The sequence below is a fragment of the Typopeltis vanoorti genome, chromosome 9 (genome assembly GCF_054136105.1).
Source record: "Typopeltis vanoorti isolate ZY-2024b chromosome 9, IOZ_Tvanoo_1.0, whole genome shotgun sequence".
Lineage (NCBI taxonomy): Eukaryota > Metazoa > Arthropoda > Arachnida > Uropygi > Thelyphonidae > Typopeltis > Typopeltis vanoorti.
This window is the reverse complement of record NC_143557.1, coordinates 74927755-74954859: the sequence shown is the minus strand read 5'-3', so window position 1 is coordinate 74954859 and position 27105 is coordinate 74927755. Positions and strand designations below refer to the sequence as shown.

Below are 27105 nucleotides of genomic sequence, written 5' to 3'. Positions count from 1 at the left end.
AGTCCTGAAAATACTTCAGGAATTTGATGATGGTGATATTTTTCATCATCATCAAATTCCTGACATGTACCCTCAAGGGATGCACAGGATATGATAGTACTACATGAAAAATTTAGATCATTACTAACTTCCTATCTACAATTTTCCTCCAAATCAGTCTGTTACTTGTCAAGACTCCAACATTACCAGATCTTATACTTCTATCATCTAATGCACTTTGTACCGTATCAATCCACCTATATCTTGGTCTTCCTCTGGGTCGTTTTCCTGCCAACCTGGCAGAGAACACTTGTTCTGTTAATCTTTCTTCTCCCATTCTGTTTAAGTGACCATACCACCTGAGATTAGCTCTACTAATGCATTCCTGGATCCTGACAATGTCAAGTTCTTTCCTAATATCCTTGTTTTTAATATGATATTGCCATTGATGCCATCTGTTCACACCTATAATCTTTCTCAGGACTCTCATATCTGCGGTCTCTAGTCTTTTGTCAAGTGTTTTACTTCTGACCCAGCTCTCAGATCCATAAGTTAAAACTGGTTTGAACACTGTCTTGTATACAGCTAATTTAGTGTTCCGACTAATTTCTCTCTTATTCCATATGAATTTATTCAACTGACTTCCTACCATACCAGCTTTGTTGATTCTATTGTCTATTTCCATATTTAATTTACCATCTTCACTAAAAATCATGCCTAAGTAGCTGAAATGTTTTACTTGTTCCACAGGTTCTCCATTCACAACACAGTTGACATTACTATTATTATTACTATTATTACGGGCAACTCCAGGGAGTCATTAGACTCATCGAGGGAAGCCCCAAATCATATTCATCACAACTATTTGACATTCATACAGTATCTATCATACCTCGCCTTAAACTCATTCACTGTCACAGCATCCACCACAGACTCAGGGAGCGCATTCCACTCATTCACTACTCTAAAAGTAAAGAATCCAGCTCTAACACCTTTACTAACCACACTTTTGCCCAGTTTCCATGGAGGTCCCCTAGTCCTCCCACATTTTCAACGATTCTACCTATTTTCATTGTCATTGTCTTTTTAATACTGACCTTCATACTGTATCTATTACAACAGTTATTCAATTTAGTCAGGAAATCTTGCAAACTTGTAGTGGATTTATTTAGAAGTATAACATCATTCCGCATAAAGCAAAGAGCATACATTAACATCTCCAATTCTGATATCATGTTTAATACCACTTTCATTCATAATGTGATCCATATAGATAATGAATAACAGAGAGGTTAATGTACATCCTTGTCTCACACCAGATTTAACATTAAACCATCTTCCTGTACTTCAATTCTAACTGCTGACTTGCAACTCAAATAAAGACTAAGTATTGCTTGATATAATGTTCCATCGACACCATATAACTGTAGTGTATTGAATAGCTTCTCTCTTGGCACCTTGTCATATGCCTTTTCCAGATAGACAAAACTTAAATACAGATCTTTGTTATACTCCCATGCTTTCTCAACTATTTGTTGTAAAGTGAAGATCTGATCCTGACAGCCTCGATTTGACCTGAATCCAGCTTGTTCTTCACCAAGCTTTTCTTCCACAATTCTTCTCAATCGTTTCTCAAGTATACTAGCATAGATCTTACCAGGAACACTCAGTAGGGAAATACCTCTGTAATTCTCACATTCAGTTTTATTTCCCATTTTATATATGAGTACTATTAGAACTCTACTTAAATCATCAGGAATTCGTCCCTATGTCCAGGCCTTCTGAACTATGCAGTGCAGTCAATGTAAGACTTTATACCACCATACTTCAGCATTTCTGGTCGAATATCATCTACTCCTGCTGCCTTTCCACATTTCAAGCTTCTGATGGCTTTTCTACTTCAAGTATGGATATGTATTCCTGACTGTATGCCTGTTGAGTGTTTTTTTACCACTGTGCTATCACTGCTTGTTTCATTTAGCAATTTTTCAAAGTAATTACTCCATACTTCAAAGATATCTTTTTCTCCTGTTTTCAGGTCACCTTTATCATCTCTAACTCCTTTTACAGCACTCTTTCCTCCATTCCTAAGCTTCTTCAACAACCTCCAGAATATTTTGCCACCTTCTTGATATTTATTTTCTATATTCTTCCCAAAGTCCTCCCATGACTTTTGTTTAGCTAGTTTTACACAGTGTTTAGCATTCTTGCATTTGTCTCTGTATTCTCTAAGAGCACAAGCTAACTTATTTGCCAGGAACTTTTGACGTTTTTTTCTTTTCCATCACTGCCTCTTTAACTTCCTGTGTCCACCATGGAGTTCTGATTTTTCTATCCTTGCAGACAACCTCACCACATGCCTCTCTCGCAGAATCAATCAATGTTTTCTTCAAGGCTTGCCACTGAATCTCCAAGGTTTGGTTTCTGTTCTCAAACTCTTTCATTTTTCCTTCTGTATCTTTGTGTATTTTAGTCTACACTTCACATCTGAGAGCTGCTCAACTTTTATTCGCTTTAAAACCTTCTTATATGTTATTCTTTTCAATATAAAATTCAATTTTATCCTCCTCAAGATTAAATAGTGATCACTTCCGATTTCAAATCCTCTGTACACTCTGGTGTCCTGCACCAGGGAGAAAACATCACTATTAACAAAAACATAGTCAATGAGACTTTTCTTATTCCTTGCCTCATCTCTCCATGTGAATTTTGCACATTTTTATGTTGGAACATGAACATGGTGTTAGTAATAACCAGTCCATGTCCTGAGCAGAAATCCAACAAGTATTTGCCATTATTATTAGCTTTGCTCTTTTCTCTAAATTTTCCCAAAATATTTTTGTATGTTTGACAATCATTTTCTACTCTGCTATTTAAATCCCCAACAAGGACCAACTTTTCCTTTTTCATTGTGTCAGTTGCTTTCTCTAAAGCCTCAAAAAATTCCTCCACTTCTACCTTAGTAGAACCTTCTGTCAGTCCATTGGCACAAATAAGTCTCATTGTCCAATTCTCGATTCTGATATTTGCCCACATTACTCTACTTGAGACTGCCTGCCATTCAAGAAGATTAGCCTCGTATTTAGTGTTGAATACTATGGCTACTCCTTCTTTTCCTTGATTATCATTGCCTGACTATAACATTTTGTATTTATTGCTCAGAAAGATCTCACCAGTTTTTCTTTTTTGTTTCAGTCACCCCTATTATGTCGATCTGGTACTTATCTGATTCCTCAGCTAGCTCCATTTCTTTGCAATTCAGGTTTCTTATGTTGATAGTACCGATTATTCTCTTTACTCCCATTCAATTTGCCTATACATTTCCTTCTCATGTCAGGTCTAGAAATGCTCTACTAGATTTTACATTCTGTTCACTTCCACCTCACACCATATTATTCCAAAACCTGCCACTATTTGCTCCTTTCATTTTCACCTGAGATGGAGATAACTCCTCTAACATCAGCAGCACTCCTCATCACTCCCTTTCTGCCCTGTCTATCTTCACAAATAATATCATATCCATCTCTATTCCTGTCAAAATGCCATTCTTATCAAGTCATATCTCACTTATTCCAACAATTTTTGGACAAAGATACTCTGTTAATGCTACAGTTTCATTTCCTTTATTTTAAATGCTTCTCACATTTGTAAACATACATAGTAGCTTATTTCTAATTCTCTAACAAATCCCACTACACTCACATTTCAGATATAACTCTTCCATGTCCCTCCCCCTCCAATCGCCAGACATCCATTCTTTGTCATCAATGATCTTACACCTCTCCTCAGACCTGTTTGTTTCCCCACATCCCTGGTCATCTCAATCCTTTCTTTCACACTCACACATCCACCCCTGCACCCATCATTCACTCTTTGTACACAGTCTCTCTATCACTTTGTCCACTCCCATTTCTCCGTCTTTCTGTTCCTTCCCTTTCAATCTCTTTTGCTCATGCCACCACTCACTTCTTCAATCACAAGCTCTCCTAGACTACTTTTCTGCTCTTAGACATCACCTCTTGCTTCCTCAGTTCTTCCATTCACTTCAGTCATTATTCTCTCTTGCAGCAACAGTTTCTCCACTTGACTCACACCAAATCTGTTTAAATGTAGCCTCTCTCTTTTATATAGCTCCATTCATCCCTCAAAGCTGGCCTGGTTGGCCGAGTGGTTAGCATGTCTGCTCTCCAGCCAAGAGGCAGTGGGTTTGAATCCCGCCATGGGCATGGATGTTTGTGATTGTCCTACAAACTTTATGTGGAAAGGGAATCTACGACCCTATCACTTATTCTAGCAGAAGACATCATTGCCAAAAAAACCATGCAAGGTACGGCAGTGACCATATGCCGTCTACAGACGTCAAATGTGAAAATTTTTTTTTCTTTCATCCCTCATGTTCACAAAATGAATTCCTTTCCCCTCTGCTAGCATCCCTTTCATAATCTCAACTCATCACTGTCATACCTGGGCAACACACATTTGACTACTTTTTCTACCATACTATCATCTTTTCTGTAACTCTCCTTAGCAACATCTTGATATCCATCTTTGCATTCTTCTTGTTACCAACTAAATGTGTGCCTACTACCACTACCAATGCTTAGATCAGTCTGCTTAATCTAACACCCAGGAAAGCAAACTTTATGCACCTTTTCTTTAACCACACCTCTAATAATTAATCCCTCACACATGGTCACACTCAAATCATTCGACACCTCTTTCACATTGTCATCTTTTATTTCAGCCTTTCTTTCTCTTTTGCACATATGCTATTCTCCTGGGCTCCACACTCACTTCATCTCTTGCGTCATCTGCACCAAGTTTGCTTTCATATTCTGAATTACTTTCCCACTGCTCTTTGCTCTCTCTCTCTCTACCCAGTTGTACTTTCTTCCTTGCTGCCTATCATGCTTGCTATCTTATAGTCCATTGGCCTAACTTTCATATACACTACCTTACTGCTATTTTCAACTACCTCATTTATATTCTCTTTCACATTTCTTTCACTGTCATTTAATCCTGTAACTCCATTTGCTACAACACACTCGATTTCACAGCTTTCAGCATTAATTTCCTTTATTTCATTTCCCTGCTTCTGACACATCTCACATTTCTAGCTCATCAAACACTTACAACATGCTCTCTTTCTCTCAATATCACAATCCATTTTCTCTAGGCAAGTGCATAGCGTGTGCACACACAGTACATCTTACAAAATCCCCCAAGTCACACTTCATGAACCAGCATCTTGGTTACCATTGCTCTTGTTGTTGATGTCTTGAATAACATTATTTATGTGTCATACATAGTATACATATATTAAAAAAAAGAAGTAAAACAAATTATCACACAGTCATACACAAGGATACTACAACTAGTAATTATTCATTAAAATAATTACTTATTCTGTAAGTTCACATCTATTCCACCACTTCAGTATGCACACTTTGCTGAATTGTACTAATTACTCTTAATTGTCACTAAATGTTCTGTATATCTTGTAATTATCTCTTCACTGTATTTGGTGATGCAATAAAAATTTTTACTTTGTTTTCCTTGAAATCATGCAGAATGGGTCTTTGGGAGGGGGGGGGGGGGTTACTGCTCTACTGCTGTTTTTATTCCTATGAATAAAAATGAATCCAATGTTTTACATGAAAATTTGAATCCTTATGTTTTGCAAGTAAAGGACTGCATCTCTGATCTCCAACAAAATCTTAGTGTATCCAGGATTTATTACTATGTAAAAAAATAAAAAGTACACTGATTATAACAGTCATTAAATAAATGAAAGAAAATTCTTAGGAAACAAAAAAAAAAGTGAAATATAAATTAAAAAATAGAAATAAATGCACATAACAAACACAACAAATCATATATAAATTACAGATGCCAAGAAATTATATTCTTGCTTTAATCCTTTATCCAAGTGTAAGCAAACACATTTGCTTACCTTGGATATGATGAAATCTGTCCACTTCACTATAACTTTCTTATCTGTAGTTTCTAACCTTTGATCAGCTGTTCTATGTTGAACCTCACTTTCAGTTCTGTATATATTGGTTTAAACAGTTTTGTTTCAATACAGTTACACAGCTAGTTCAGTGTTTTGGCTAATTTCTCTCTTACTCAGTAAAAGTTTATTCAACTGGTTCTTGACCATACCAGCTTTTCCTATATTCTATTAAATATTTCCAAATTGAATCTCCTTTTTTAAAAAAATTATAGAAAAATTAAAACAATAAGCCATGTCCTTCTAGTTCTCTCTCTGTTGGTGGCTTTCCTTTTTGTTTCTGCATAGCCATGTGATCCTGTCCATGATCTTATATCTTCAAGCCATGTCCTTCGTTTTTTGCCTCTTGATCCTTTTCCCATAATTTTTCCTTCTAAAACTGTTAGTACCCTCTGTCCTGCTGAACCTCTCAGTACATGTCCTGCCAATCTCATCTTTCTGTGGATCATTTCCTGTAATAAAGATCTCTGTGTTCTCATTCTCTGTAGGACATCTGTATTTGTCACATGTTCTGTCCATGGGATTTTCAGAGCTCTCCTACAGCACCACATTTCAAAGGCCATTATCTGTTGCCTTACTCTCTTCTTGAATATCCAGGTCTCACTTCCATATGTGAAAATTGGCTACACTAATGTTCTTATCATTCTTTTCTTTGTCTCAATACTCACAGAACTTCTGAGCAGATCTTTATTTTTCCAGAATACATCTTTAGCTATGGCAGTTCTTATTTTTATTTCTTTATCTTGCTTTCCATCTGCAGTCAAGTTTTTAACTGTTGTAAATATTTCCATTGAGAATGCAGCCAATTTTTTTTTCCCAGGTTCTTGGTTTTTATAGTTTGTCATTTTATTTTGAGCCATCAAGCCAATTTTTTTATAGCAGTTATTAAATTTGGTTCAAGTTTACCACCTTCATAAAAGAGTTTTTGATATATGGATAAATGCCACTTCATAGTGTGATCCACAGATGATAAATATGAATGAAGACAGCATGACCTGTCTTACACCAAATCATCTTCATTTACCATCTTGAATAACTGCTGACTTATAACTTAAATTCTTCCCCAATTTTCTTTTCCAGAATTTTTTTAAAATTTGTCTCAGGATGTCTACATAAATATTACCTGAAACATTTTCAACAGGAAAATCCTAGGTAATTCTCACATTGTTTTATTCTTCTTTTTACAATGTACTATGAGAGCTCTATCACAATCATTAGGAATTCAACCTTCCAACCTCATTTTCTGAATTATGCAGTATTGCCACTGTAAAACTATTTCTCGTAAACAAGCTTATAAGTTGGTTATGCATTATTAAATCACTTAAAGAATTGACAACGTACATAAGAATATAAATTAAATTACACTTTAATAAATATTTCCAATATTTCAGCAACGTCACGTTGCCATCTTCAAAAGGAACTTACAAAAAAGGCATGTGCACGTAGGCATTACAACACAGTAACTGAGAATGAAGTGAGGACGCTATTGTTCTCCTAAAAGTCCTGATGGTGCCCTCTAGCAGGCTATGTAGGTATTCTTCGCCATTGGGCTGAAGGTCTGCTGATGTAAGCCTCCCAAATTTGGGGCACTCTCATGCAACCAAATTTGTTGAGGTTTGGAGAGTTTCTTCATACTGAGGCTGATTCCATGAAGTCTTTCGAATTTGAATTTACTATGGTGTATTCACTATTTAGTCTTGAGCAGGATAAAATTGAATTTCATATTGAAAAGAATAACATGTAAGAAAGTTTTAAATCGAATACAAGTTGAGCAGCTCTCAGATGTGAACTGTAGACTAAAATACAGAAAGATTATCGAAAAGAAAATGAAAGTGTTTGAGAACAGGAATCAAACCTTGGAGATTCAGTGGCAAACTCTGAAGAAAACTGATTGATTCTGCCAGAGAGGCATGTGGTGAGGTTGTGTGCAAGGATAAAAAAATCATAAAAAATCCCTGGTGGACACAGGAAGTTAAAGAGGCAGTGAAGGAAAAGAAGAAAGCATATCAAAAGTTCCTGGCAAATAAGTCAGCTTTTACTCTTGCAGAATACAGAGACAAATGTAAGAAAGCTAAACAGTGTGTAAAACTAGCTAAACAAAAGTCATGGGAGGACTTTGGCAAGAATATAGAAAATAAATATCAAGAAGGTGGCAAAATATTCTGGAGGTTGTTGAAGAAGCTTAGGAATGGAGGAAAGAGTGCTGTAAAAGGAATTAGAGATGATAAAGGTGAAATGAAAACAGGAGAAAAAGATATCTTTGAAGTATGGAGTAATTACTTTGAAAAACTGCTAAATGAAACAAGCAATGATGACAGCACAGTGATAAAAAAACACTGACCAGGCATGCAGTCAGGAATACATATCCATACTTGAAGTAGAAAAAGCCATCAAAGGCTTGAAATGTGGAAAGGCAGCAGGAGTAGATGATATTCGACCAGAAATGCTGAAGTATGGTGGTATAAAAGTCTTACAGTGGCTGCACTGCATAGTTCAGAAAGCCTGGACAGAGGGACGAATTCCCGATGATTGGAGTAGAGCTCTCATAGTACCCATATATAAAAAGGGAAATAAAACTGAATGTGAGAATTACAGAGGTATTTCCCTACTGAGTGTTCCTGGTAAGATCTATGCAAGTATACTTGAGAAACGGTTGAGAAGAATTGTGGAAGAAAAGCTTGGTGAAGAACAAGCTGGATTCAGGCCAAATAGAGGCTGGCAGGATCAGATCTTCACTTTACGACAAATAGTCGAGAAAGCATGGGAATATAACAAAGATCTTTATTTAAGTTTTGTCGATTTGGAAAAGGCATATGACAAGGTGCCAAGAGAGAAGTTATTCAATACGCTGCAGTTATATGGTATCAATGGGGAATTATATCAAGCAATACTTAGTCTTTATTTGAGTTGTAAGTCAGCAGTTAGAATTGAAGGAAGTACAGGAAGATGGTTAATGTTAAATCTGGTGTGAGACAAGGATGTACATTATCCCCTCTGTTATTCATTATCTATATGGATCACATTATGAAGGAAAGTGGTATTAAACCTGATATCAAAATTGGAGATGTTAATGTCAGCTCTTTGCTTTATGCAGATGATGTTATATTTCTAAATAAATCCGCTACAAGTCTGCAAGATTCTCTGACTAAATTCAATTGCTGTTGTAATAGATATGGTATGAAGGTCAGCAATAAAAATACAAAGACAATGAAAATAGGCAGAATCATTGAAAATGTCAACTGTGTTGTGAATGGAGAACCTGTGGAACAAATAAAACATTTCAGCTACTTAGGCACGATTTTTACTGAAGATGGTAAATTAAATACAGAAATAGACAACAGAATCAGCAAAGCTGGTATGGTGGGAAGTCAATTGAATAAATTCATATGGAATAAGAGAGAAATTAGTCGGAACACTAAATTAGCTGTATACAAGACAGTGTTCAAACCAATTTTAACTTATGGATCTGAGAGCTGGGTCAGAAGTAAAACACTTGACCAAAGACTAGAGACCGCAGATATGAGAGTCCTGAGAAAGATTAGAGGCGTGAACAGATGGCACAATGGCAATATCATATTAAAAATGAGGATATTAGGAAAGAACTTGACATTGTCAGCATCCAGGAATGCGTTAGCAGAGCTAACCTGATTCTCAGGTGGTATGGTCACTTAAATAGAATGGGAGAGGAAAGATTAGCAAAACAAGTGTTCTCTGCCAGGTTGGCAGGAAAACGACCCAGAGGAAGACCAAGATATAGGTGGATTGATACAGTACAAAGTGCCTTAGACGATAGAAATATAAGATCTGATCATGTTGGAGTCTTGACAAGTAACAGACTGATTTGGAGGAAAATTGTAGATAGGAAGTTAGTAACGATGTAATTTTTTTCATGTAGTACTGTCATATCCTGTACACCCCTTGAGGGTACATGGCAGGAATATGACGATGATGTATTACAGTAGCTTTCTTCCACCGTATTCTGTGGAATGTATCCAGAGCATGGTCTGCAAGACCTGAGTGGCTGTACTTGTAAAACCGAATGTAGTCCTTGTGTTCCAAAATTCTGATATTCTGATTTTAAATAAAAACTAGTTTTTGAAAATAATGTCATGAGCAAATACATGCTGTAATCCCTCAACTGCAGCATGAGAGCACTCTGCCAGTTGAATAACTAAAGGTGCAAGGTGCTCTCATGCTGCAGTTGGGTAATTGAGGGATTACGGCATGTATTTGCTCATGACATTATTTTCAAAAACTGGTTTTTTATTTAAAATTGCTTTGATTCAAGACATAATATTTATATAATACAGTGCTGCATTAAAAATAAATAAAAAAAAAAAGTAGGATACTTGTTTCAGCCAGTATCTTAGAATAAAAAACATAAGTCTGCAGATGCTCATACATAATCTATTTTGTAATCAAGTCTGAACACCATAATTCCTTTTTATCTCAAAAATATTTTATGCCTTCATACAAGCTGTTGAAATAAGCCATGACCAACAGAACTGTATGAACACTGTGATTACTAAAACATGTAGACATAAGAAATTAATAAGCATTTTAATCTGAATCTAACTGATCATCCTCAGTGCAATAACAATCCAAATAAAGTAGAGCATTTTGAAATTGGTTGTTATTACAACAGATTTCAAAATGATGTGAACTGTATGTTAGTATAATAAGGGTGGACAGCAAAATATGATTTAAAAAAGTACTGCTGATGGCTGATAAATATTAGATTTTCCAAAATTTTTGGCAATAGAGGTGGTAATTAAAATTTGGGTGGTGTAGTAGTGCTTCAGCACACTCCCTGAACAAGCATTCAAATTTATAGATTCAAATGATGAAGTAGACAAGTTCTCAACCTGAAAATTCCGTGATCAGTGGCAACTCCCATGTTGTTCTTGTAGTCTTTTCTTCAGGGGAACTTGATACATACTACGGAGGGGAAAGAGGAAGTCATTTATCCTCCGTTGAAGGTAGCTAAAAGGAGAATTTGTTGACAGGAAGAAACATATAGTTGTATTTCTTGAGGATTTGTATGTATGAATAATAAATGGACTAAACAAAAAAAAATTATAACTCATTAATTGTAGGTATATTAAAATTGTAATCAACATCTCAGCAACTTGAAATTCATGTATATTTAGAGAACAGTAAACACATTAAAGTTTGAAATAAATTTCAAATTTCTCATTCTTACCTGGAGTTTGGTAGTTCAAAGCTACCATCTGACAACTACAATTCCACATTCGAATTGGATCATAGTTGGAAGAATCAATTCGTGCACCTTTAGGATAAACTCTACTAAACTGCAACTTATGATATCTGAACTATGAATTAAGCTTAACAACTGAAACATAACTTATCACGTTATAATAAATATTGCTTAATATGAAACTAATTATTAGAATAAATTAAAAAATGTTTCAATTTACTTCCATTTTCTAACAATGCTGATGTATAAGGCTTGAAAAATAGGTCTCGCTCACACTAGTTTTTTACATTTTCTTTGTCAAAGAAAAAATATAATATATAAAAGTCTTTTGAACTGCTTCTATTTGTGATATATGAAAAACCAATAGTATTACATTTTATGTGAATACAGAACTATGTGGAAATGGCATACTTAATAGCTAAAGTTCATGCAGCATGACAGTTACAATCTGAAAGATGAACGAATAAATGAATATATCATCCTGAACAATACTTCTGTGAGGAAAATATAATTTTATTTAAATTTATTCATTGGAACTGTACTCCAGGAAATTGACAAAGCCAGAGAATTGGGAGTGTTAGTGGATAGGGAGTTAAAGTTTAGGGAGCACAGAGCAAAAGTGGCTAAAGCAGCTCATCAGATCACTTGGTTACTGAAGAATACTTTGACAAGTAGAGACAAGCAAGTTATTGTTCCTCTTTATCAAGCCTTGATAAGACTCGACTCCATCTTGACTACTGTGAGCAGATCTGGGCTGCAGGGTTTCTTGGTTATGAGGAGGAGGTGGAGAGGATCCAGAATGAGTGACCAAGATGGTAGCAGATCAATGGAATGAACCTTACAAGAGCAGGCTGAAGATTTGTGGGTTACAGAAACTGGTTGATAGATGTTTAGGACCTCCCTCGATGAGTCTAAGGACTCCTTGGAGTTGCCCATAATAATAATAATGTTAATATTATTAACTTTCTCTTAAAAAAAAAATAAATAAAACAATGTGGTTTTCTTTCAATGGATTTAAATCATGTGGACTATTCCAATTTCAGTGTCACTTTCCATCTTTATGCCTTCATTCTTCCATTTATTCTACATTTGCAAATTAATTTTTCTGAAATGGCTGGTCATTTTGTAGTACCTATAAAGTTTTTTTTTTTTTTTTTTTTTTTTTTTTTGGATAAGGTACATTAAGAAATTTGTAATATTCAGTAATTTTTTATGAGTTTACCTAGTATATTAGATGTAGTGAAAAAAAAACTTTATTTTTTATATCCAATATATAAAATTTGTATTACAATTATCATATATATTTTACTTATTTTTCATACACTGACAATAAATTTATCATTAACTGGTAATTAGCTTAAGGGATTAACAACGCATATAACGGATATTAATTAAAGCAAACTTTAATGAATACCTTCAATATTTCAGCAACGTCACGCTGCCATCTTCAGGAACATACAAATATGGTATGTGCATGCAGGTACTAACAAAAGCAAATGATGAAGAAGAAGGCAAGAAACTAAAATTGTTCCTAAAGTCCTAATGGTGCCCCCTAGCAGGCTAATTAGGTTGTCTTGGCCGTTGGGCTGAAGTTCTCATAATGTAGGCCTCCCAAATTTGGGGTAGTTTCATGCACCCGAATTTGTTGCGGTTTGGAACGTTTTTTAGAGCTGCTGATGATTCCATGAATAATCTTTCGTACTTGAATTTGCTGCGGTGTATTATTTTAGTTTTCTTCCAATGAATTCTATGGCCGGTATCTAAGGCATGGTCTGCCAATCCAGAGTAGCTGTACTGGTGAAACCGGATGTAGTCTTTGTGTTTTGAAATCCTGATATTCGCTGTCCTGCCTGTTTGGCCAAAGTAGGACAGTTTACAGCTGCAAGGGACCTGGTATACACCAGGCAGGTCTAAGGGGAGTGGTTGGTCTTTGGTAGAGTGGATAAGAGATGCCAACTTTTTATATGGTCTATAACAAGAAGTCAGGTCATATTTTTTTGAGGATATTGGTTATTTTCTCAGAGGTGCCCCGGATGATAGATTTAGTGTAATCTTTATTGTGGAGTGGGGGGGGGGGTACTGGTTTTAGTATTTTTTTTTGATTTTTGAGGATTGTAGCCATTGGCTAAGAAAGTGTTGAGGATGTGGTTTAGTTAAGTGGTTAGGGCATTGTGATCTGAGCAGATCACTTTTGCCCTGTTGAATAGTGTTTTTATAACCCCATGTTGTTGTGAGGGGGGGGGGGGGGATTGCCGGTGAATGTATCTGCCTGTATGGGTGGGTTTTCTATAAACAGAGAAAACCAAAGATCCATCAGGCTGGTGAGTGATTAGAGTGCATAGGAAGGGGAGGGTGTTGTTTTCCTCTTTTTTCTAAGGTGAACTGGACTCTGGGGTGTTGGTTATTTAAGTGTGTTAGGAAGGAGTGGAGTGTATCTGAGCCATGTGGCCAAAAAGCGAACACATCATCCACATAACGAAGCCAAATAGTGGGTTTTTGTGGGTCAGAGTTTAAGGCTTTCTCTTCAAAGGTCTCCATAAAGAAGTTGGCCAAGGGTGGGGAAAGTGGTGAGCCCATGGATGTCCCCTCTATCCGTTTGTAGAATTTTCCTTCTCAAACGAAATAGCCTGAGTTTCATTGTGAACTGAAATAGGTCTGAGATATTGGGAGGAAACTTGGCTTGGATGAGGTAGGGTTTCCTTGAGTGGGACATTGGTGAATAGGGAGGAGACGTAAAAACTGACCATTATGTCAGTGTGTTGGAGTGAGAGGGTTTTCTATACTGGCTTTGAAGTGGGCTGAGTTTTTTTGTGTGTGATGGTGTGTTGCCAGTATAGTGTGTGTGAACGCTTTGGCTAAATGTTTGGCTAATTTGTATGTGGGGGAATCAATGCCATCCACTATGGGACGTAATAATGGCACGTTTTGTTGATGTATTTTTGTAAGTCCATATAATCGGGGGGGTCTAGAATTATAAGGTTTTAGTTTGTTAATGACTTCCACAGGCCAAGAAGTGACCTTTTTAAGGAGTCTGTGGAGAGTTCTAATCTGAGAGCTGGTAGGATTATATTCAATAGGGAGGTAGGTGGTACGGTCTAATACTAAAGCATTACGCTTAGTATTAGATCAAAATATAAGATCTGATCATGTTGGAGTTGACAGGTAACAGGTCGATTTGGAGGAAGATTGTAGATAGGAAGTTAATAATGATGTAAGTTCTTCATGTAGTACTATCATATCCTGTACACCCCTTGAGGGTACATGCCAGGAATTTGATGAGTTTATTACCAAATTCCTGACGATGATGAAAGTGTTGATGTTACAGTAATTGCCAAAAAAAAGTTATTTTTTTTATTACTTTATGTGACTCTCACCCATAAAAGGTAAATATATAGGATGTTAGTACCACAAGTGGGCTAATAGAATTAAAAAATATATAATTTTCTTATTTATTTTTTAAAGCAGACAGAAATCCTTATCTAGATACAGTCTAAACTTGAAATTCTTTCAAGCCACTTCATGCCTCCAGTAAGCAGGACACTGGTCTCACACTAGATAATGAAATTCATCTCTCATCTAAAGACATTACAAATATCCATATCCTAATACACATAAGGGTTGCTAAGGTTACACACTTGTGTTGATATTAAGTGGAGAAAAAATGCCTAAAGATAATAATTAATTTAGTAAATTTATTTTACTAATTATATTACTAAGCCAATGTTTCACCTTGGTCACCAAGGCATCTTCATGGGCACAAAGAAATATACTAAAAACATACACAAAGGCAAACACAGACTGAATGTAATAGGCCTGAATGTGAAGGTCTCAAAATGGTCACCCAGAAAAATATGGGAAATCGTGACAATCATTTACAGACCACTTGGTAGTCTCTTACAGTGCTAAATGGCACCATTTATAGGATAGGTGATGGAATCTTCCTGAAGATCTCAAAAATGGTCTCCCAGATTTCTGGTAACATGATGTAGCCAAAATTTGTTTAGGTTTGGAAATGTTGTAGTGCAACAGAGGATTCCAGAAATAGTCTTTCCAATTTATATCTCCTTCTGTGTAAGAGGGAAATGATGTGTATGCATAGCATGATCCCATGGCACAGATACAAATCATCAAGAATGGTTCCCCTAGCATGGCTGTAGTGTAGATGATGGATGTAATTTGTGTTTTTCCTAATGGATATTAGCAATTCTTCCACTTTAGTTGAAGTATATAAGTTTGTAGAAGGAAGGGATACTAAAATCACCCAGGATGATTTAGATGATGGAGAGAATCTTTTGGAAGATAAGAGTAGCTAATTTTTGGTACTGTCTGTATACCTTTTAAGAATGCAAGTAATTTTTTCTGAGGTGCCAATTGAAAGCACGGCTATGGGCTCTACCCCTTGCCCACACTCTTTTCGTGGAAAATATGGTCTCTAAACTCTGCTTCTCTCAAATCCACAGTATGGCTATGCATTGATGGCATGTTCTCCATATGGCCACATTAATGGGACATGTTGGAAACATTCTAGCACACCTCAACAGTCAACACCTTAGGATCCATTTAACCATTGAAAAGGAAAACAATAACTGTATGTTATTGTTTTCCACCCCTCCCAGCATTATGATGTTATTAAACCAATAGATCTCAGACCAAACTAACTTCTCTACTGAAATCAATCCATTTGTGACACTTATTTTAGCTAATGGCTTCCCTCTTCACAAAATCAACAATTTTCTTTTTATCATCCTTCAACCAACCACACACACAAAAAAATCCATTGCCATTGTCCACATCCAGGTCATCTTATAAAAAAAATTGCTTGGATTCTTAAAAGGTATAACACACAGACCTCCATCAGACCATATCAAAAATTAGCTACTCTTATCTGCTCACTAAAAGATCCTGTCCATCACCTAGATCGTCCAGGGGTCTACAGCATCCCTCATTCCTACAACTTTACATACTTAGGACAAACTGAAAGAACTGCTCTTTCATTTACAAGAATGTAGAAACAATGTCCATCATCTACACTACATCTATTCCACAGTGGCAGACCATGCCGTGGATACAGATAAACAGATCCAATTGGGGGGGGGGGGGACTCTCTCATACAGAAGCAGATATAAATCAGACTATTTCTGGAATCCAATAGAGCTCTATAATATTCTCCAAACCTAAACAAATTCAGCCACATCATATTACCAAAAATTTGGGAGACCATAATTCTGAGTCCTCTTTCAGCAAGAGTGCTTCACTGCATCCATCGAAGGTAACAGTTATAACAGATTGTAAGCACCTGCCTTTTAGAAGAATTAGTCTATGTTTGCCTTCTGGCTGGTGTGCCTGTATGTACATGCTTAGTGCATTTTTTTTGGGTCCATGAAGGTGCCTTGGTGGTTAAGGTGAAACACTAACTTAGTAATATAATTATCTAAATAAATTTAGTTATTTAATTATTTATACATGTGCATTCCCCCACTAAACATCAACACGAGTAATAATCAACATCTAAGCATCCATACAAGATAAAGATTAGATAATCCAGAAACCTTGCTCTAGAGCAGGGGTGGGACCCCCTCGCCCACAGGCAAAATTTCACCCATGAGTCTATTCCAATTCCCCCTTTTGCTGATGTACTTGTATGTACATGTAAATAAAATTTTATCATAATTTAAATTTATTATAATTAAATATACAAAACTAAAAATAGCTATATTACATATAATATGATCATCATACGTCTGGTAAGATATATACTGCACACTACATACACTATACATAAGAGTTAAAATTTACCAGTCGCCTGCGGAAGTTTTTAAATTAGCAATTTTTGCCCTTGTAACTAAAAAGGTTCCCCACCCCTGCTCTAGAGACTAAACTTCGTAATTTTTTCAAATCTCCAATAAGCAGGGTGGTAGTCTCACAATGTGCAATGAAATTCTTCTTCCACTTGAAGACATTCACAAATCATAAGGCTAAGAAATGAAATGATTCACAAACATCAAAAGGTTAATTCGTCTTTTGTAGTTGGGAATAATATTAAAAAGCATGGTACTAATGCATTAAAAAAGTAATTAGTTTTTTTAAACATATATAAATTATTTAAAAAATTAACAATTTAAGATGATATCTTCCCAGAATTTTCAATAGATTAAGATTAGGCTGCTGATGAATGGATTCACAGCTGGTTTGCCATACTTAAAGATAATTCAGAGTAAAACATTGGTGTGCCTCCAGAAATCCAGAATACTAGTCAAAGGTGTTCTTCCTCTGACTTATTAGTTTATCTCTGACAATGTGCAAAAATAATAATAAAAATAAATACATCAAAGAGGAGAACAGTCTTTTAGATTCTAAATCTCTGCTTTTTGGTCAACCTCTTCATACAGTATTTAACTTGTCATCAAAAAGGCTTAAAAAGCTGCTCTCAGCACCCTAAATCTTGGCCATAATTTTGCTGTTACTCCAAAGCAAATACTGGCAGTAGACCTAAAGCTCAACACAGATATTTTGGTTAGTTTCGATATCATCTCACTGTTCACCAATATTCCTTTGATGCATTATCACTTATAGAAAAAAAATAAAAGTTTTTTTCTTCTGATGTCACAGATCTCTTTTCCTTTGTAATCCATTATAATTATTTCTCTTGGAAGCACAAAATTTATAAATAGATAGAGAGCACCTCTATGCAACCCCCCCCTGCTAATTTTTTTTTTTCAAGGAAATTTTGAAAAACAAGCTCATTATTCAGCCCCTCTCAAACCTTCTATCAGGCCCCATCACCCAGACATAGACTCTTTCCTCTCTCACCTCAATAGTCTTCACTTTAGAATCCAGTTTACTATGGAAAAGGAAACTAATAATAGTTTAACTTTTCTAGATACCTTAGTAACATGCCTACCCAAACCGACTCACACAGGGAATACATTCACAAACTTTCCAATCACCCCCTCCTTTCAACAATATGGTATCATTAAAATACTAACCAATAAAGCCTATAACCTTTGTTCCAATGAGTCCTCTCTTGCAGCAGAACTTAATCATATACACACTTTATCCTTATCTAATGGCTACAGTTCTCATAGTATCAAAAAAAAATCAATCCTTCCACTGATTTTCTCTTCAGAAAGAATAGCCAGAATCTTAAAAGAAATACAATCTTTGCATGGCTTTCGAGCCCTACTTGAAGCTAGCTACCTTCATCCACTCCACTGAAGTTATTTCTTTTAAGGTTACATGGAGGTCAACATTAAAAGTAAAGAATTTATGGAGACACAACACAAGTGTTAGAATAATTACTTCACTTAACATTAAGCAAGTAACAATCAACGTTTTGACCTCTATATTTAGATCATCACCACGAAAACACACATATGTCCAATATACAAGCTACATGACGCTGCACTATACAAAAGTAAAATTAATCTAATTGTTTGTTAATTATTTATCCTAGCCTGACCTCTGGTAAAAAAAAAAAAAAAACAGAACTACATTAAATAATTTCTACAGTCCTTTTGCATTGAGATTTTATTCTGTTTGGGGTTGTTTTGGTTGTTATATGGGTTGAAGATGGGTCCTGCACATTCTTGGAATAATTGATCCATCATTTTTTGTTCAGATTTGGATGATGTTTTCAGCATTTCACAAGCAACTTTGAATTTTCTTTCAAACCAGGAAAAAAGGTTTTGGTGTGGTGTGGTGTAGGGACTTGGTGTCTTTCCAGTCAATTCTGTGGCATGTTTGGAATGCGTGGTTTGATAGGCCTATTTTACCATAGTGGAGGTATGTAATGTGGCGTTTGTGTTCATCTTTTCTGATTGGGATGGTACATACTGTTTCCCCTATGTAAGGCAGGTTACAGGTACATTGAATTTTGTAAATCCCTGGGTGGACAAAGTATGGAAAAGGATCTTTGGAGGAGCTAAGTAAATTTCTTAATTTTGCCAGAGGTTTGAAGGTTGTCTTGATGTTGTATTTAAGTAGTTGTATTTAAGTTCTATTTTTTTTTTCTGAAATGTCCCCCTAATTTAGGTAATGATTGCCAGACATACAGAAATGTTTTCGGAAAATTTGGAGAAAATAGCAAAGCTAATAATAATGGTAAATGCCTGCTAGATTCCTGCTCAGAACATTTTATTTATTACTAATACCATGTTCCAGCACAAAGATGTACACAAATTCAAAAGTAAATTATAACTTTCAATTTCGAATCTTTTCTTTAATTCTGATATTCAGCTTACTATCAAAATCTTCAAGTTATTTTCAGTAAATAAATAGGAAATACAAAAAATGTTTGCATTTCCTGTCTTGACTCTCTCTAGACATGACCTGGTAGGTATGACCACCTTACAGAGTTGATTTACTTCTCTAACCTTAATAGGAGGATGGTGTGCTGAGCAAATACATGAAGGATTTAACTTGCATTCCATGTAGGAAGGGAGGGGAAGAGCAAGAACTAATGATGATAGAATATATACAACATGAAAAACACGGGCCCTCTCACTATTTCTTTATTAGTGGCCATATACCACATATCAAAAAAATGTATACACACTTTAACAGATGTCATCTATGGACTTTTTTCGAAGTTGGATCGAATTACAGTAGCAACATGTAGTATGATGCTCTCTCAAAAGATGTCATTACTCACATGAATACTAGTATCAACATGTGACTGGTAGGATAGTCAAACAAAATAGCTGAGGCACGACTGTTGTTCGAGGAACGCAAGACCATTTTAAAGTGGTATTTCAAATTTGAGAATGTTGTTGAAGTTCAACGACAATGGAGGTGTGAGTTTGCAACACAACCTCCAACACGCCTGACAATTGCATGTATTCGTGATAAGTGTGAGACCCATGGTACTAGGTGATGTGCAGAAGGGAAGATTAGGGAGGCCTTGCACAGCAACAAGTCCTGCTTCCTCGGCTATGGTTTTGAAACAGTTTACATGCTCACCACAGAAGTCTACCACACAATGTGTACACGAGACAGGAATTAGCAGTGCAAGCATTCTTAAAGCAGCTAAATGGAAAGTTTACATCCCAAGATTATTACATGCAATGAATGAAGACGATCCTGATTGAAGAATGCAGTATTGTGAGTGGTTTCAACACATGGTAGATGAGGAGTTTGCGAGGAAGATGGTTTGGTCTGATGAAGCACAATTTAAGCTTAATGGAACAGCGAATCAGCATAATTGTGTTTATGGGGGGTCCAGAAAATACAGGTGTTCATGTGGATAAGGCAGTCAATTTACAGGGGCTCAATGTTTGATGTGGATTGTCATCTAGGGGTTTAATAGGACCATTCTTCTTTTAAGATACTGTTACTGGTCAAGTGTACCTAGAAATGCTATACACATCCATTTTACCTGCCATTCATGCACTTTATGGGAATGATCAATTTCTCTTCCAACAAGATGATACACAACCACACCGAGACGTGAGAGCTTACCTCAATAAGAGTTTCCAGGGACAATGGATAGGACAAAGAAGTACAGTTGAGTTCCCCCCCCCCCAAGTTAAATCAGGAGAATGTTTATCTGATGTCCCTTTATGTTGGACTTCCACCTATGGGGGGACTCTAAAGGATGTAGTGTAACATAGAAAACCAGCTACACTGGTGGCCCTTCAGAAATAAATTGAAACGGCATACGCTGCAATCCCACTGGACACTTTGGCCAATGTTTCCCAAGCAGTAGTTTGCCATAATAGTGTCTGGATGTTAATGGTAACCACTTTGAGCACCTCATGTAATTGTAGAAGTCAAAGTGTACCTAGTCAAGTATACTGGTCAAGTGTATCTAGACATGCTATGCACATCTATTTTACCTGCCATTCATGCACTTTATGGGACTGGGCAATTTCTCTTCCAACAAGATGATGCACAACCACCGAGACGTGAGAGCTTACCTCGATAAGAGTTTTCAGGGAAATCGATAGGACATAGAGGTACAGTTGAGTTCCCCCGCCACTTTAAATCAGGAGAACGTTTATCTGATGTTCCTTTACGTCGGACTTCTACCTAGGGGGGGGGGGGGGCTCTAAAGGATGTAGTGTATCATAGAAAACCAGTTACACTGGTGGCCCTTCAGAAATAAATTGAAACGGCATGCGCTGCAATCCCACTGGACACTTTTTGGCCAATGTTTCCCAAGCAGTAGTTCGCCGTAATAGTAAGTATCTGGATGCTAATGGTAACCACTTTGAGCACCTCATGTAATTGTACAAGTCAAAGGTAACTTGTATTCATCCCTTGATGTCTGTATAAATTTAGTATTACAATTTTCATAGTTTTTTCTTTTGCTGAAGTGTTGATAAATTTTTTTGATGGACTCTGTATATTTTGCATAATGTAGTTTGTCTGAAACAACAAAAATAAAACATCGTCGGATATACCTAATGAAACCCATTTGGAATCCGATTTATTAATTCAACAATTAATCACTGTTAATCTAGCTTTAATAAACTAGATTAATATTAACCTTCCTGTGTGAAATGTTTACATAACATACAATACACTGTCTTGTCCAAGAAGTGTACCTATACAATAAAAGTAATATCAATTAAAAATAAAACAATTAAGAAACATGTATTTTAAATGGTATATGTACCAATGAGGCACATATACCATTTAAAATACATGTTTCTTTTGAATAAGAAAACACATGTAACCACAGTAAAGTTTATTTTTAATGTTGTTTATTTTAAACAAACCAAAACATTTTGATTTGTTTAAAATAAACATTAAAAAATTCAAATACAACAAATTAAAACTACATGCTATAAACAATGTTATTACGTGCAGCTCTGAGAGTGCCAGACTACAAACTATTACGCTATAAGCATCCTAAAAAATACAACATACAGTTGCTAATTAGAATTTTTTAAATTTTTGGATAGAGATAGTCCATCACTGAGGTTCAGGTTCAGACAATGAAGAACCTCAGCACTCCTTTTGAAGATGCATTAGAATCTGTAGATGCTACTATACAGCAAGTTTGCATCATGCAATTAAATATAAGAATGGTGTTCTGAAATATGTTTTAAAACCAATCCACCTATTTTTCCAAAATAGGATAAGCTAGAGTTGGATGGAATTTGTTGACATCTGGCAAATAGTAACAAAAGAGAAATCTTATCATTAAGAGATCAAAGTATGTTTACAGGTTTATATATCACAAAAATTGAAATTTCTTAAGGTCACACTCAGAAGTGCAGTGTCCTTGAAATAGGAATTATTGTCATTATTAAGAGAAACCTCTAGAAAGTCAGGAACTCATCAAGGGAAGCCATAGTATTCGCACCAGCTATCATACCCGTTCTTGAATACAATCATGCTACTTGCACACACACACATACACACAACATCCAATGGCAATCCATTCCAATCATGCACTACCCTATGAGAGAAAAATCTAGCTCTTCCCCCTTCTTAGTGGCATTCATTCTCAGCTTCCAAGGATGCCCTCTTGTCCTTTCCCCACCCTCCATAAATTGAAAAATTCCATCAATAGAAATCCTGTATGGCCTTTGAAAAGTTTGTAAATCTCAGTCATATCACACCTTTCTCCTGTTTGCTAATGTCTGCAGTCTACAAATTCTCAATCTGTCTTCATAATGAGTATTCCACAATCCTGATATCATATTTGACACTCCCCCCCCCTACTGTATCAGAATCACCATGGAAATCATCAGATGCGGTTATGAAGGTATTAAAGAGGCAAAACGACTTTATTAGTTTTACTTTACAATTCTCTGAGAATAATTACATGGCAATTATTCTCAGAGTTGTATTTACAATTCTTGCTATATGCCTGACTCTTGAACTTTAACTTCCTGTCTACTAAAACTTCAAGATCCTTAGCCTGATCAGTTTCTTCTAGCGTAATCCCACCAATATAATATGGCATAGGATATCTATTCACACCAAAGTGTATGCATGACCTTACATTTATTAAGGTTAAACTGACAGCCATTTTCACATGCCCACAATTCCAGCCTATTCAAACTATTTTGCAAGTACTGCATATAAGCTGCATTCTTGATTATTCTGTCTACTTTGCATCATCATCAGCAAATAGGCTATATATATGTGCAGATTGAATAACAATGAACTGGTCTTTGAGGCACACCACTGGTTACTTTAAATCTTGCAGACTCGCATCCCCATAAACAACTTTTTGATAACTGTCAGTCAGCTATTCTCTTATCCAAGCCAACATTTTATAATCCAATTCCATATTCTCCAATTTATGCAACAGTATTCTATGCTGTATTCTGTCAAAAGGTCTTAGCAAAATCCAAAGTATCATGGCATATCCATTCCCCTTGTCTTAGTGGTAACATAATCATAGAATGTGAGTGCATTGATCTTCCCTTAGTAAACCATGTTATTCACTGAAAAGTAGAGATTCTCTGTCAATCCATTTCTGATTGCAAGCCCTGACCAACTTTTCCAAAATCTTCACCACCACTTCTGAGATGCTGGTTGGCTGATAGTTGGATACATCAGTCTTTGCACCACCCTTATGCAATGGGATTAAGATACATTCTTTCAAACTCCTGCAGAATCTACCCTGTTCTGACTCAAATTATAGTCTGGTCAAAGGTATAATCAGTTCAGCAGAACACTTTTAGCATCCAAGCTAATATCCCAGCAATTCCTGTTACAGAATTTTTATTCAATTTGTGCAACAGCTCTAATACTTAATCCTTATACACGAGTTTACTCATACAGTGAAGAGGTAGCTGTGAGCTCAATGTTGTATATACCAGGTCGATAGATTTTAGCAAAATGGGTATTCATTAGTTGAACAACCTCTTCTTCATCTGTCACCTGCAATACTATCTGCATTCAGTAGAGTTATTCTTTCAAATTCATTCATTCTTTTACTTGCAGCATAATAACATAATTCTTTTGGGCTGTCTTTAACTTGCAGCGCCAGTTTCTTTTCATGCTCAGATTTAACTTTCTGTACAACACTTGTGACTCTTCTGCCTACTGCTTATAATTGCCATAACTAACATCATCCTTAAGCACAAGGCATTCCTTCCACATCATCTGTTTCTTACGAATATCTTGCTTAATTAGATTACACATTCATAATCATTTCACTCCTACTCTATTTATTCTTCAAACTCTAGCGACACATTCTAATATCACATCATTTAAGTATATTTTTCAACATTTCCCACACACTGTTGATAACCTTTCTGTTCAACAACTGACACTATGGCACAGAACCCAGCATACTTCTCAGTGATCATAATTTTCTGTTTTATAATTCAGCATGTAATCTTTTCTGAATGTACTTCCCAAATGAGTACTGCATAATCACTGTCACCGACTCTTTGCCCTCGAGTTCCTTCTTTCACATGCTGATTGAAGTTGTCCCGCAACAGCTCAATAAATTCAGTTTCATTCTTCTCATGCAATGTTCAGTAATGGAGGACTAAAGTCCTCCATTATGATTACTCTTTTCGCACTCATCGTATTTATTTGGTGAAGCATTTCTTTGTCACTAGCAACTGATTCATATATACGAGGTGGAGTCTAATAAGATCAAAATACACTCCACAATGTATTTTGATCTCAAACTCACTGCCACATGAAAAACTGTTACTAGCATTGCAGTCATAGGCTTCAACTCTAACTGGATCAAAGTCATCTGATATTAACACCTTGCCCCCCCCCCCCCTCCTCTCCTGTCTATCCTTCCTAAAAATACTGTACCCATTGCACTAATGCCTACTAAATTTTAGGCATTAGTTCTCACTAATGCCTACACAATTCGAGGTCCCACTATATTAACAAAGGCAACAAACTCACTCCTTTCTTTTTGATACTCCCAGCATTCGTGTATAGACATAATAAGTTATCTGTATGCTCTTGTCTGTGGTCTGCATGATGCAGTTCGACAACTTGCAGATCTCTGTTCTTATCTAGTTCCTTACTTATGCAGACATCTTTACATATGCTTGACAGGTTTGAACCAGATAAACACAATTGTTCTCTCTCTCTCTTCATAATCATTTCCATAATAATAACCATTCCCATTATTAACAAAGTTACCTAACATTGTCGTGCCTATACACAGATTCTCATAATTCCTCCTATCAGAATTCCATTTCCCTGATTCTCTGTGTTAGGTCTCATATCAGTTAATTTTTCAAGACTCCTCATGCCAAACACATTCAAGTGTAGGCCACCCCCTCTTATACAAATCTAATCTTCCCTCAAACTGACTCCCCATATCCAAAAATTTGTATTCATTCCTTCTACGCAGCCTATGCATCGAAACGTTTGCCATTATAGCTCTTCTTTGTAATTCATTTCCATCATATCTAAGTAATATACTAACGATTTTTACTTTCTCAACCTTTTCATATCCTCTCTCATACTGAATTTATCGCTAGTTAAGTCATTGGTACCTACCAGAATTACGACTTCTTTTGCTTTGCTTTTCTGTTTTTTAATTACTTGCATTATATTTTTAATTTTTGCTCTGGGTAAACTTGACATTATAACCTGTTCATCGATGGCGTGTTTCATGATAGAGTCATCATACCAAATAACAACCTTCTGTTTACTTACTTTATACTTAACAGATTTTTGTTATTATGCACTAACTTACCTGATTCTGTGCTTTCTTGTTTTCCATTTTGCTGCTGAACTTTTTTTTTTATTCTTCCTATGTTCCTCTAAACACCGCTTGACTTTCTGTAATTCTCTCATCGTCTGTCTAGTAATCTGCTTTAACCTAGTGATTTTGGAGGTTAAATTATTTTTAATATCCTCTTTAATATCGTCTTTATAATGTTATGGAAGTAATTTCCTTTTGTAGAATTTGGAGTGAAACTATCAACCAAATAAGTTTTATTCTATCATCTCCTATAGATAAAATTCCTCCATTGCTACTTTGAAAGTTGTATTCTTGAAATGGGAGCGATCTTAAGTTTAACCTGTAATGTCAAATAATTCTCTTCATATACTCAAGAATATATGAAGTATATATGAGGATTTACCATGTAATAATTATGAAACTAATTATTTCTGAAAAACAAAACAAATCACATACTCTCTATAAAATGGAATTAATTACAACTTATACAGCTTTCACAGAAAGTACTGTTTTCTACGATGGCTGTATTTTCTATTTTTAACTGTTTTCTATTATTTTTATTATTATTTTTACTGAAAAGAGAACTTAAGGATACTTAAGGAAATGGTGGCAATTTGTTGTAGTAATCCATTTCTCAATTTTTGTTTCTGGAAATGAGGACATCTCTGTGAAATTTCCTATTTCTGAAATAATTGAAAAATAGAATGAGTAGTGTTCATCATCAATAACAAAAATAACAAGAACATTTTTATCATCAACATTATTTCTTTTTTCAAGTGATGTTGAGTATACTATTATAGTAATGCACACAATCGAGTTTATATTAGCTTTCCAACAATTTTGTGGCAAATGAATGTTATTTGTCAGGTATTTAGTCTTATAATATTGTAAATATTGTAAAATCATGTATTTAGTCTTATAAGACACCAGAAATTGCAGTAATCCACCAAGATATTGCTTTTCCTGCTATCCTGAAATGGCATGAAAAGTGTGTGCTACAATGGCATGCCATTGTAGCACACATGTAGAATGATAAGGAACCTTCTGGAAGACATGTGATAAGTGTATCCAGGAAAGGTAGACAGTCATTGGCTTCTAGTGCCATTGTAAAGTGGATTTTAGGGTGTTGGCTATTTAGATGCACTAAAAATGTATTCAACATGTCTGGGCCATGTGGCCAAATAGCAAACACATCATCAACATAGCATAGCCAGAGATTAGGTTTGAGAGTGGCTGTGTTGATAGCTAGCTTTTCTAGATGTTCTATGT

General features: G+C 35.8%; 1 protein-coding gene across 1 annotated transcript in view; it reads right to left on the bottom strand.

The window, feature by feature from the left end:
• Nucleotides 1–27105, bottom strand: part of sl (small wing phospholipase C gamma 1) — a 546737-nt gene that overhangs the window by 100960 nt on the left and 418672 nt on the right. Inside the window, exons 24-25 of the mRNA XM_090398565.1 lie at nucleotides 26432–26519; nucleotides 11196–11320 (exon numbers count right to left, since the gene is read on the bottom strand). Of these exons, the coding sequence (XP_090254691.1) occupies nucleotides 11196–11320; nucleotides 26432–26519 (213 nt within the window). The remainder of the gene's footprint in view (nucleotides 1–11195; nucleotides 11321–26431; nucleotides 26520–27105) is intronic.